Below are 12,896 nucleotides of genomic sequence, written 5' to 3'. Positions count from 1 at the left end.
ATGCAAGAATGATGTGTTCACATCCAGTTGATCCAACTCCAAGTCTTCATGAGCTACAAAAGCCAACAGCAATCGGATTGAACTGTGTTTGACTACAGGAGAGAATATCTTATTGTAGTCAACTCCCTCCTTTTATGAAAACCCCTTAGCCACCAACCTTGCCTTGTACCTTGGAGCCTCATTCCTTAGTGTCCCTTGCTTTCTTTTGAAAACCCACTTGGAGCCTACTGCCTTTCGGTCCTTGGGTTTAGTGACCAATTCCCAAGTTTCATTTTTCCTTAAGGAATCCATCTCCTCTTGTATAGCTTTTACCCACTGATCAGCCTCATTGCTATTGATGGCTTCTTGGTATGTTTTTGGCTCCATATCCACTATTTCTTCAGCTACACTCAATGCAAATGCTATCATCTCAGCTTGGCCATATCTCTTGGGAGGTTTGACTTGTCTTTTCTGCCTGTCTCTTACCAGACTATAGGATTCTAGCCCTTGAGTTGGTTCATCTTGTCTTTCATGTACAATTTCTTCTTGAACTGTCTTTGATGAAGTCTCTTTAGACTTTTCAAGTTGCAAAGTCTCATGTTCCACCTCAAACTGTAACTGATCTGACCCTTCCACATCTTTGGCTGGAGTTTGTTTTGACATATCTTGCTCATTAAAAGTTACATCTCTGCTAATTATACACTTCCATTTGCCTTGTGTTTCTATCCACAACTTGTAACCTTTAACTCCTTTCGGATACCCCAAGAAAATACACTTTACAGCCCGTGGTTCTAACTTATCTGTTTTGGTGTGTACATAAGTTGTACATCTAAAAACTTTGAGATGTTGATAATCTGCAGCTTTCCCAGTCCACTTTTCTTGAGGGGTTTTGAATTGTAATGCTGATGATGGGCTCTTGTTGATCAAATGGACAACTGTTTCTGCAACCTCAACCTAAAAAACCTTTGACAACCCTAAATGTGACAGCATGCATCTCACCCTCTCCAAAATGGTCCTATTCATGCGCTCAGCTAGGCCATTTTGTTGAGGTGTATATCTGACAGTTCTATGTGTAGCTATGCCTTCCTTTTGACAAAATAAATTAAAATCATTTGATAGGAATTCAAGCCCATTATCTGTTCTCAACTTCTTCACTTTTCTGTCTGTCTAAGTTTCAACAAGAATTTTCCATTCTTTGAACTTTAGGAAGGTCTCACTTTTATTTTTAAGAAAATAAATCCACACTTTCCTAGAGTAATCATCAATAAGGGTTAAGAAGTACCTTGCTCCACCTATTGATGGTAGCCATGATGGTCCCCACAAGTTAGAGTGTATGTAGTCCAGCTGGTTTTGTGTTTCATGTATTGCTTTGGCAAACTTCACCCTTGTAGCCTTGCCAAACACACAATGTTCACAAAAAGGCAAATCTGTCAGCTTGTAGTTTCCCACCAGTCCTTGCTTCTCCAACTCTTGTAGTCCCCTGTGGCTGATGTGACCCAACCTCTGATGCCGTAGCTTGGTTGTCCCCACATCCTCCTTCAGCATAGTAGAAACTTTGCCTGTCACAGTCTGGCCTATAAGAGTATACAACCCATTTTTTATTGTCCCTTTCATGACAGTAAGTGAACCTTTAGCCACTCTCAAAGAGTTAGGTTCTGACTTGAATGTATATCCTGACTTGTCCAACATTCCAAGTGAGATAAGGTTCCTTTTTAACTCGGGTATATACCTGACATCTTCAAGAACTCTTTCAATGCCATCATAGTACTTGATCATGACAGTACTAGTACTAAGAATCTTGTAATGTTTATTATTGCCCAACAGGACATAACCTCCATCAGCTTCTTTAAAGTCTTCAAACCAAGCTTTGATAGGACACATGTGAAAAGAACACCCTGAATCAAGTATCCACTCCTTGCCCGAGTCCACCTCTACCACGTTCAGCACCTCAACACTGTCATATCCATCCAAAATCACAATAGCATCACCCTCATTCACGTTTTTTTTTTTTTTTTTTAACTGTGTTTTGTCTTTTATCCGGGCAATCCTTCTTGAAGTGCCCTTCCTTGTGGCAAATAAAACACTTGAATTTCTTGGTCTTGGATTTTGATCTGGACTTTGAATTCTTGCCTTTCTTTTCTCGTTTTTCAGATCTACCCTTGATGTTTAAACCCTCACTCGACTCCTCCTTGGATTCTTCTTGTTTCTGTAATTCTCTAGCATGCAAAATGGATTGCACCTCGTCAAAGGTCAGGCTGTCTCTCCCATACATTATGGCCTCTTTCATATTAGTATATGATGCATTTAAAGAAGTCAGTAACAAAATTGCTTTATCTTCATCTGATACTGCGATATCAATATTTTCCAAATCTAAGATTATCTTATTGAAGTGATCAAGATGCTCTTCAATTGACATACCCGGGGTCTTCTTGAATGTATATAACTTGATCTTCTTATGTAATCGATTTGCTAATGACTTGGTCATGTATAGGCTCTCAAGCTTGAGCCACAACTCAGCTGTAGACTTTGCTTTGGCCACCTCTCTCAACACAGTATCACCTAAAGAAAGAATGATAACACTGTGAGCTTTCTCCAACAGCTCTATTCTCTGCTTTTCTTGCATGGTATTGGGTAGGTTTTTATCTCCAAGTAGGGCATCTTAGAGCCCTTGTTGAACCAGCAGTGCCCTCATCTTTAGTCTCCATAACTCGAAATCATTTTTGCTGGTAAACTTTTCTACATCGAACTTTGCAGTCCCCATTATAACCCAAAGGCTCTGATACCAATTGTTGAAGAAGAACCAGCCTTGAACTAGGGACTGTTAGAGCAAAAACTAAAAGGAAAAACAACCAATTTGTAAGAACTTCTCTTAGGAATAAAATCAAACAGCTGGTATGCAATCAGCCAAGATCAAGAACACAAGAGACTTATCGTGGTTCGATCAACTTGATCTACATCCACACTGATTTCTTAAAGCCTTTATTCAATTGTGCCAACCAGAGATTACACAAGAATAAAAAACAAAGAAATTACAAGCTTTTTCCCAAGAACCCTCCTCACCTCTGTTTCTTTCTATACAAGATAACCTAAATAGACCTATGGTTATGGATTTGCAAAGCTCTCTTGATTTCTTGCTCTCTGTTCTATACAACTGAATGCCCCTTTTTTAGTTTTCCCGAGACTGCACCTTTTATATCAATCACAAACCTTTAACTAACTAACAAATGCTGCCATCCGTTATTTTCTCAACCAGCTTTATTGTTTGCTAGTTGAGCTTAGTCAATAGCCCTGCCACTTGTCACTTGATAATTGGCAAACTCTACAAAAACATATGTGCTAAAGAAGTGAAAACAACCAATTCCATGTAGTTGTTCATCATTGGCATTCTCCAAGCCTCTTCATTGCCTGTTGTAGGCGCAATCTTTAGAGTCATTCATTTAGGCCCTCTAGAGTGGGGAGCTTGATACGGCTGTTTGGGTGCGGGGTGGAGTGTTTTGAATAGTACATGTGGCATGTGCTTATGTTTGAGCGCTTGGGGCAGAATTGTTTGTTTGTAGCTGTTAAGTTCATTTTAAGTCAATAAGTTGTATAATCATGTGCAAGTACTGCCTCATGACAAAGGGGTTTTTTCTTTATATCCATTGCAATTTTGTTACACTTTACATTATGTTCAAGGTGTTCACTACACAACAAAATTTTCTCATCTATATGCATATATATATATATATATATATATATATATATATAAAGAGACAGGGATTTTATAAAGCATCACCTAAACCCTCTTTACATCCAACGATGAAAATATCAGTAATTACGGATATATCGGTACTTTGATTTTACGGATATATCGAGGATATATCGGATATATCGGAGATATATCAGATATATCAGAGATATATCGACGGATATTTTGGAAAAAAATATCGATAAGCCTAAATTGATAGAAATTTATAAAATATAAGAAAAACTTCATAAAAATGTAATTAGAAGTATAATGATATTTTTAAGTTGTTTTATTAAATAATTTGATATAAGTATAATATGATTTATTATATTTGATAATAATATCGTATGCATCGATAAAAATACGAATTTTATAAGTGTACATTTATTATTAAATTACATCAAATATTATTTTATAATAATGTTATAATATTTAATTATAATATATTTAATTTTAAAATATATTTAATATTAAATATATGATTCATTTAATTTAATTATATTAAATGATATAAAATAAATGATAATATATCTATAATTTTTTAATATTTAATTAATCTATTAATAATATTAAAAATATTATGAAAAAAATTATGATGATAATTTTTATATATTTTTTATAATAATTATAATTAATTTGTTTTCAAAAATATTCTTTTGTGCTTACTTTTAATATACACGTTTGGTTAAAATTAACAAAGGGGAATGGAGGTCTTATATATGGGCAAAGTGGGGAATGGAGCCCGGGTAGGAGACTAGTTGGAGAAGAGGAGCTTGGGTAGACTGATAGGCCTGGGCAGAGGGGCAGGTGGAACCATGGAGGTCTTGTATATAGGCAAAGTGGGGAATGGAGCCCGAGCAGGAGATTGGCTGGGGAAAGGGAGCTTGGGCAGAGGGGCAGGCAGTTTGGGCAGAGGAGGGCGTTTTCTTTTTGCAGAAAAATCGGCGATAAATTGAAGAAATATTGGAGATTTTTTTTTTTTTGTGACAACAAATTAATGAAAAAAATTAATGATTTATCACCTCCAACCGATATATCACCGATATATCAGTGATTTTTTGGTGATATTTATCGACATTTCTCATTTCTGATATATCACCATGATTTATCGTGTTAAAACCTTCCGATATACGATATATCGTTAATATATCCCGACATTTTTCTCCCTGTTTACATCCACCATTTTAATGAATTTTTTTAGGACATAAACGCCATTTGCTGAAATCCATGACGTACTCTTCAACACAAATAAAGAAAAAAAATAAAATTAGAACTTGTGGTGTCCTGTCCTCTAAGACTAGACATAGCTCAGATGTCCATTACTCATGATTATAGTTGAAATGTCCAGAAGTGAAGGATTGGACATCTCAATTATGTTTGACTTTCTAGGATCGGAGAGCATGAATTCCAATGTTTTTTTTTTTTTTTTAATTTTTCCTCCATTTACATTACAATTTTTCATGATTTCTCACTTCTAAATCATACCTACATTATTCCTAATTGTTTTTCAACCATTTTTACAACAAGTTTTTTTTATTAAAAATTATAAAACCCTAAAAGATTTTCATGTTCCATGTTGTATGGATTCAAACAAAATACAAAAAAAAAAAAAAATGAAATTAGCTATGAACATAGTTATAATAGTCTTTTTATATTAAATAAACTTCAAATAAGATGATTTGTAACTAAAGTTTGTGGTTGAGAAGACATAGATTGAGAGATAAAGGAAGAAAAAGACGAGTATAGGGAGAAAATAATAGGAAGGGTGTCTTGAATTTTTTAAAATTGTAGGATGAACATATTTAAAAGTTTTAAAGTTTTTATGACGTCATGTAAAATATATATCAAAGTTATATTAACAAATGATTAGGCCTCTGTCCAAAAATGATGACCTTATAAAGAGTTTTATTTTATTTATTTATTTTATTTTTCATTTTCACAATCATCACCTAAATGGATAGGAATTGGCTAATACCGCTGTTTCTGATTATGGACTAGTGGCATAAGTAGCTAAATCAAGTTCACAAAATTGAAGGGGCAATGGCCCGAAACGAATACCTTGCAACATGTTTATAAGTAAAAAGAGCCAAATGTTATTAAATTGTCAGGGTTAGGATTAGTGCCCTCCTAAGCCAAGCAAACCCAAACCCAAAGCTATAAAGCCTATAATGGTCTGAGCCCATCCCAGCCAAGCCCTTGCAAATTCCTTATTATATCGTATCTTGTGAGCACAATTTGATTAAAACCTCTTGTATTTTGGTCAAATGTCTAAAAGGTTAACATCTCATCTTGCAAGGGGCGTTGGATACCACTACATGTAGAGTGGGAGGTATGTTTGTTGAGTTGAATTTGGTGAGTGTATATATAAGTCAAGAATGCCAGTTTTACACGGACATTGTATTTTTGTGGCATCAAATGCAAGATAATTAAATCGATGTGAATCCGCGCTGGTCAGAGAACTAATTAATGTCGAACATTTAGTGCATGAAATGCCTTTCCCCAACAGACAGGCATGCAGAAGATACCATGCCCACAAGTTAAGATTTGTCTAAAGCACTAAAAAACAATACCTTACTTCCCTTGAAAGACAAGCTTTATTCTCATACCGTGTAGGACCATTTATGATTTAGCTTTATTCTCTCTATGCATGTAGGGCCATTTCTTATTTCTTTTTTCTGTTGTATATAAGCCATGTATGAATCCGAGTGCACTTAATAATTATTAACAGTATGCTGTAGCTTCCTAAAGCACAAACACTTCCATGGACTCCTCATTTTGTCTTCGGTATTGCAGCCTGTCCAGTCTGCCCCTTCGTGTGCCTTCGACTGTGAATTTTTCAAGGGCTAACAAACCCCATTTCAGTTTTCACCCTTCTTCCCTTTCTCTTTCTAAGAGTTCCAGGAGCGGCCCCATTAGACACATCCCTAGTCCCATAACTTGCGCCACCAATGGGAGCAATGGATTTTCGAGGCCTGCAACAAACGATAAAGGTGATAACAATATTGCAAGAGGTACAGTACGGGTCTCTTTGGCTATGGCTTGTGTACTTGGGATCATTGGCTGCAGTTACACAATGAAGCATAAAGCCCATGCATTTCCGCCGATTGGTTCTCCATGGGGTGCAGAGACTGCTACCAATAAGGTTCTCTTCTCTACCCAATATTGTAACTTTTGTCATGCACATCTATAGTAATTTATATTGAATATGGAAGAGGCTAGGCTTGGGATCAAGCTTAGGCCATCAAATTTATTGGAATGAACCTTAATCCGTATTGTTTATGGATGGTTTAACATAGTCATAATTTTTGGTCCTGAAAAATTTGAGAGAGAGTGCAAGGGGAAGAAAATAAAGAGAAAAAGTACATAAAAAAAGAGTGAAAAAATATCAAATTAATAAATTATTTTTATATGTTATTCCAAATTTATTTAATTTATTTTAACTCTTATAAATAAAGATAAATAATTTTAAAATATATAAGTTGATTTTTTTTTTTGGTACTTTCAGAATAAAATCAAATATAAGAAAATAATTTTCTTTAATATTTTTTTTATAGTATTTTTCAAGAACCAAATGTAACCTAAGAGTCAATTCCATGTATGCTAGCTTGAGGTTAATTGTGGTAGGGCAAAACCAATCATGATAGCATGTTTTTCCCAAAAAAGAAAAAAAAGGTTTCATGCATAAACTAAATTGGTGTACGGAACTGAACAGTTTCACACTCAATGGCATAGAACGACATATATATTTACAAAATGATGACTGTTTGTTATGTGAATTTGCTCAGTAAAACAATATCGCGCACTCATTTGACCTGAATAGCATTCTTCTAATTCACATTTACACTTACAGGCCAATAGGTTTATAGATCAAATGGATCGTGGAGTGGCACCCTCCAAAATTGATGAACAATTGAAGAACACATTCATGGAAAACCCAGAAGAAGCTTACAATGTACAAATGGAACTAATAAGGATTCATATCAATCGGGTACGTAACATAATTTTTCCGACTCTTATTAAATAAAATTAATAACATTTTATCAGCCTTGCAGCTAATGATCATACACCGGCGGCCTGCCCCGTGGGCTTTATATTCGGGTTTGAACAATAGAGGTTGGTCCAAAAAAAGACTAAGAATAAAAAGGGATATTTTTACATTTTTTTAATTTGAAGAAAAAGGTAAAAATTAGGTAGGCGTAAAATAAAAAAGACACCCTCCCTGTAAAACAAAATCAGACTTGTAAAATTATGCAAGTATTCTAGTTTTCTTCATTTCATCAAATCCAAACCATGGCTTTTATTTTCTTTCCCTTCTTTATTGCTCGTCTTTTTCATCAAATTCCTCTTCCCCAAGGACAAAGCATGCATCCATAGTTGGCCATAAGGGTGCAACTTGGGCAGGTTGGCTTGATCCAATTTGAACCCAACTTGAAGTTTAAGTGAGCTTAGATAATCATTTTCAATACTAAGGTTGAATTTGAATTAAGTTTTTCTCAACCTAAACTCAATTTAGCTTGGGGTCGGAACAAAGTTCAAACAACCTGAGCATAACTTGAATTTGATTTAATGTTTTTACCATATTTATAATGTATATTATCGTATATAATAATATTCATTTTCTTTTTAGATTTTTTTAAATATCAAATTATATTATAATATATGTTATTTCAAAGATATGTAAATTTATTTTTACATTTTTAGATTATTTTGAAATTTTATCATATTTACTATTTAAATTTTCATATAAATATATAGAAATTTTTTTTTTAAAAAACATTTTAGATGGATTTTGAACTAAGCAATCCAATTGACTCGACCAACCTAGCTCTAACCTTACCAACTCAAACTCCACAAACACTTAAAGAAATAAGGTTGGGTTGCACTTAGCTTGAGTACATCGGGTTAGAAGTCGGGTTGGAATAAGTTTTTGTTGATTGTTTCTTAATTCGAATTGGACTCACGTTAGTTATAAACTCGATCAACTTACCCAAGTTACAACCCGAGTCACCCATGATCTTGCGACCATGACCGCTCCCTTTCTCATTACTTTTGTTTTTTTATTTAATTTTTCAAAATCAAAATGGAGAAGAAAAATGAGATGAAAGAGGAATAAAATGAAATTGGGAAGTCAAAAGGTGGAGGAGAGGAAGGGAAGAACATGAGATTAGAGCTAGGTTTGGGTAAGAGGAAGAACATGAGAATAGTTACACAATTTCACATAGCTATTTTTACCTTTTAAAAAAGTAAAACAACTAGTAGGTATGATCAAATATTTGTGGGGCACATGTAGATTCGCCCTAATTATATATATTCAAATGGAAAGCAAAAGGGGTTCTACATCAAAGTTTTTACCTTTAACCTCACCTTGCATAACTTTTGTGATATAAAAGCCTTCAATACTTTAGCCCTTCACTACTTTGGCATGTTCACTCATCTTTTCTGTTTTCCTTGTTTCTTAAATGAAAATATTTATTCTCTTACAGGGAAAATATGATGAAGCTAGCAGGCATTGTGAAGATCTTTCTAAGAAAGAAATATACTATAGTCGCTACTTTAGGACAGACCAAAGATATCATCTTTACAAGGTTTGTTAATTGTTGAAGAAAGTTTTAATTATCAACTAGACTAGCATAAGCAAAACTTTAAGTGTTAAGTGAAAGCTTTTAGTGTTAGGTGTTACAAATTATCCAGGAAATGGATAGATTTCACCTCTCATCCTTTCATTCCCATTTAGAAGTTCAATCGTAGGAGGTATTTGATTTTTTTTTTTTTTTTTTAACTTACTGTTGAATAAAATTTATTTTCAGATTTTCAATTGTTTGCTTTTAATTAATTAATTAATTTTTTATTTTAAAATTTTTTTGAATGAATAAAAAATGTTAAAATATTCGATTTTTTGTTTAATGTTAAAAATAATTTTTGAAATAACCAAAACACAATCTTAATATAACTTTTACCCTATTAATCTTCAATACTTAACAAAAATAAAATAATAAAAAACAAATGACTAAATACTTAAAATTATTAAGTTGTATTTAGAGTTAAGTGAAATTAAGTTCTATTTATATTTAAGTAAAACAAACAAACAAACATCACTTATAATCTTTTATATATATATATACATCTTCCATAAAACCAAACTTTTAAACTATGATTGAGTTGGTAAAAAGTTCTCTCCTTGCAGCACAGTTTACAAATATGACTTCATCTAAATAAACTTCATTGAAGTTCCCAAGCTATTTATTTGACCAAATATTTTGCTAGACCTAGTGAAACATAAGTAAGGTAATAAACTTAAAAAATAATTCTCTCATGGGATTTTATCTTTTTTGTTAATTATTAAAATTCCCAACTTATTTTTTCAATCAAATTTTATGCTTCAATTCAAGTCTATTGATAGAATTTACTTTTGCAGGGTATTGTATATGCCATGTGGTATAAAAATGATGTCAAGGCAAAGGAATGCTTTCAGAAATACATTGATATCCTAGATGCATCTCCAAAACTTGGATGAAAGACTATTCACCCAAGGGCAGAATAATTGCATCTTTGACTGAAAATTAATTGTTCAATTGTGTTTTGGGTTTGTGTTGTGTCTGAGGTTTTAATCTAATAATTTCATGCAACAATCGAAGAGAGAATCCAAAATTTTTAGGATTTTCATAAAAATTTCTTTATGCTTTGTTTCTATTAGATCCTCTATGAAATATGAAATATGAAATATTTGTTATTTCTCCACTTTTTTTTGAAGCCATCAATTGTTACACACCAGAATAAAAAAAACCATGGCTCCACTTAGATTTCAAAGAATAGAGTTTGAAGCGGGAATACTATGAGAGTATTAGTTATAATTAACCTCAAACAGTTGTTATAAATTCAAATGGACATCTTTCTATTAATTGATTAGTCATTTTACAACATCGAACAAGTATCTAGTTTCATGTATCTTTTGCTTAAACCTATCAAGGAAAAATTTATTTATAACTTAGAGGGTGTTTGGTAAATTAACTTAAAGTTATTAAGTAAATTAAGCATATATGGTAAAATAATTTAATATCATAACTTAAAGTTAAAATTGACTTTGCAATAGTTAACTTTGTTACAAACTAAATACAAATTTAAAAGAAGACAAACAACTGATAAAGCAAAAGTAAGATTGGAAGAAAAGTGATGTTCTGTTGTGTTTCATTCATTAATCAATAGCCTTTACATAGGCTTTATGCCAATGTGTAAAACAATAACATAACAACAAACTAGATGTGCATAAAGTGACCTCCTATTAACTAGCTAAAAACAAACCACAATCTGCAACAAATAAAGAAAACAAATACCTAAAGAATAAGACAAATAGTAATAGACCACGTGAAGACTTTTGACTCTTTCAACAATCCCTCTCTTAAACTGATGTTTACAAACACTTAGTTTAATATTCTAGCTATGAGACACTCTTCTTCACACTAGATCTTCCAATTTTCATACACCAAGCAACTTTCTAAACTTCACAAACGATGCTAACTTGAGGGACTTGGTGAATAAATTAGCAATTTGGTATTCACTCCTACAAAATATAAGATCAATTATTCCATCCTCTGTGAGGTCACGCAAAAAGTGATACTTCATATCTATATGTTTTCTTCTTCCATGTATAACATGATTCTTTGAGAGCTTAATAACTGAGCTATTGTCACAAAAAATAGAAGTAGGCCTTTCTTGCTTGAAATGAAGTTCTTCAAGAATTTTCCTCAACCAAATAGCTTGATAAGCACATGAAGTTGTAGCTACATACTCTGCTTCAATGGTTGATAGAGTGACAATTTGCTACTTCTTTAATGACTATGAAACGACCCTGATCCCAACATAGAAACATGCCATGAAGTGTTTCTTCTATCATCTATATTTCTAGCAAAATCACTATTAGTAAAGCCCATCAAATATGATTTTCCTCATTTCTTATAGAGCAACCCGAAATCAATAATACCTTTTAAGTAACGAAAAATTCTCTTGGTAGCTAGAAAATGCATCTCATTTAGGTGCTCCATGTACTTGCTAATAAGTCTAACAACATGCATCAAATCTGGCCAAGTTGCTATTAAATACATTAGACTCCCTATGATCTACTTGTAAAGAGTGCTATTAACATTCCTTCCTCCAGGATCTTTCTCAAGCCTCAAACTTGTCTTCTATGGGTGTGCTTGTTGAATTACAATTTTTTAAAGGGAAACTTGTTTAAAATTTCTTGCACATATTTCTTCTAAGAAATAAAAATACCAATAGGGGATTGAACCACTTCTATGACAAGAAAATAATGCATCATTCCTAGATCAATCATTTCAAACTTAGGCATCATAGATTGCTTAAAATTTTCAAGCATATCATAATAACTTCCATTGTAAATTAAATCATTCTATATACAAGCAAACTATGAGCATTTTTTTCTCCATCTCCAATCTTTGTAAAAAGTGTATGCTCATACGAACATTTTTGAAATTCTTCCTTAGAAAAAATAGAATCTATATGACTATATCAAGCTCTTAGAGCTTGTTTTAGTCCACAAAGTGCCTTATTTATTTATTTAAATTTATACACTTTATGCTCACTTTCAAGCTTTACATAACCAAGAGGTTGATTGGTAAATACCTATTCTTGTAGATCACCATGTAAAAATCTCAATTTCACATTTAAGTGGAAGATGGGCCATGAGTTTTGAGTTGCCAATGCAATTACCAATCTGATTGTGTCATGTCTAGCAATAGGAGCAAAAACTTCTTTATAATCTACACCAAATTCTTGCTTATAGACTTAGTTACTAGGCATGCCTTGTGCTTGTCAACTTTACCATTCTCCTTCAATTTTGTTTTGTACACCCACCTGACACCAATTGTCTTGTGCTCTCTTAGAAGATCAGTTAACTTCCAAGTGTTGTTTCTTTCAATAGTTAGAATTTCATCATCCGTTGCCTTCCTCCATTTTACTCTTTGAAAACCTCTTAAAATTTGTAGGATCACAATATGAAAATAGAGGAAAATGTTTAAGTGGGTCCTTAGATTAGTCAATCCTAGTTACCTCATAATTAGTCATCCATATAGACTTTCTTATAGCACATTCTGGGTGTTGCTCATCTTGAGCAACTATTGGTTGTTGATCATTCTCCACCAACTGTTGTCTTCCATCTTCAACTTTTCCATCAAGA

The 12,896-nt window shown here is 33.1% G+C and overlaps 1 protein-coding gene across 2 annotated transcripts; it reads left to right on the top strand.

The window, feature by feature from the left end:
* The first annotated feature begins 6,443 nt into the window (after window positions 1-6,443).
* On the top strand, window positions 6,444-10,424 carry LOC117924045. 2 transcript variants are annotated; one of them, XM_034842594.1, is made up of 4 exons: window positions 6,444-6,848; window positions 7,557-7,694; window positions 9,190-9,291; window positions 10,122-10,422. In XM_034842594.1, the coding sequence occupies exons 1-4, from the start codon at window positions 6,468-6,470 to the stop codon at window positions 10,218-10,220; spliced, it is 720 nt and encodes a 239-aa protein (XP_034698485.1). In that variant the 5' UTR covers window positions 6,444-6,467; the 3' UTR covers window positions 10,221-10,422. The 2 variants fall into 2 exon arrangements, with proteins under 2 accessions (XP_034698485.1, XP_034698486.1); XM_034842595.1 differs by lacking the exon at window positions 7,557-7,694 and having other exon boundaries at window positions 10,122-10,424.
* The last annotated feature ends 2,472 nt before the right edge of the window (window positions 10,425-12,896 follow it).

Source organism: Vitis riparia, chromosome 10 (assembly GCF_004353265.1).
Source record: "Vitis riparia cultivar Riparia Gloire de Montpellier isolate 1030 chromosome 10, EGFV_Vit.rip_1.0, whole genome shotgun sequence".
Lineage (NCBI taxonomy): Eukaryota > Viridiplantae > Streptophyta > Magnoliopsida > Vitales > Vitaceae > Vitis > Vitis riparia.
The sequence above is the reverse complement of the archived record's forward strand: the minus strand, read 5'-3'. Positions and strand labels throughout refer to the sequence as shown.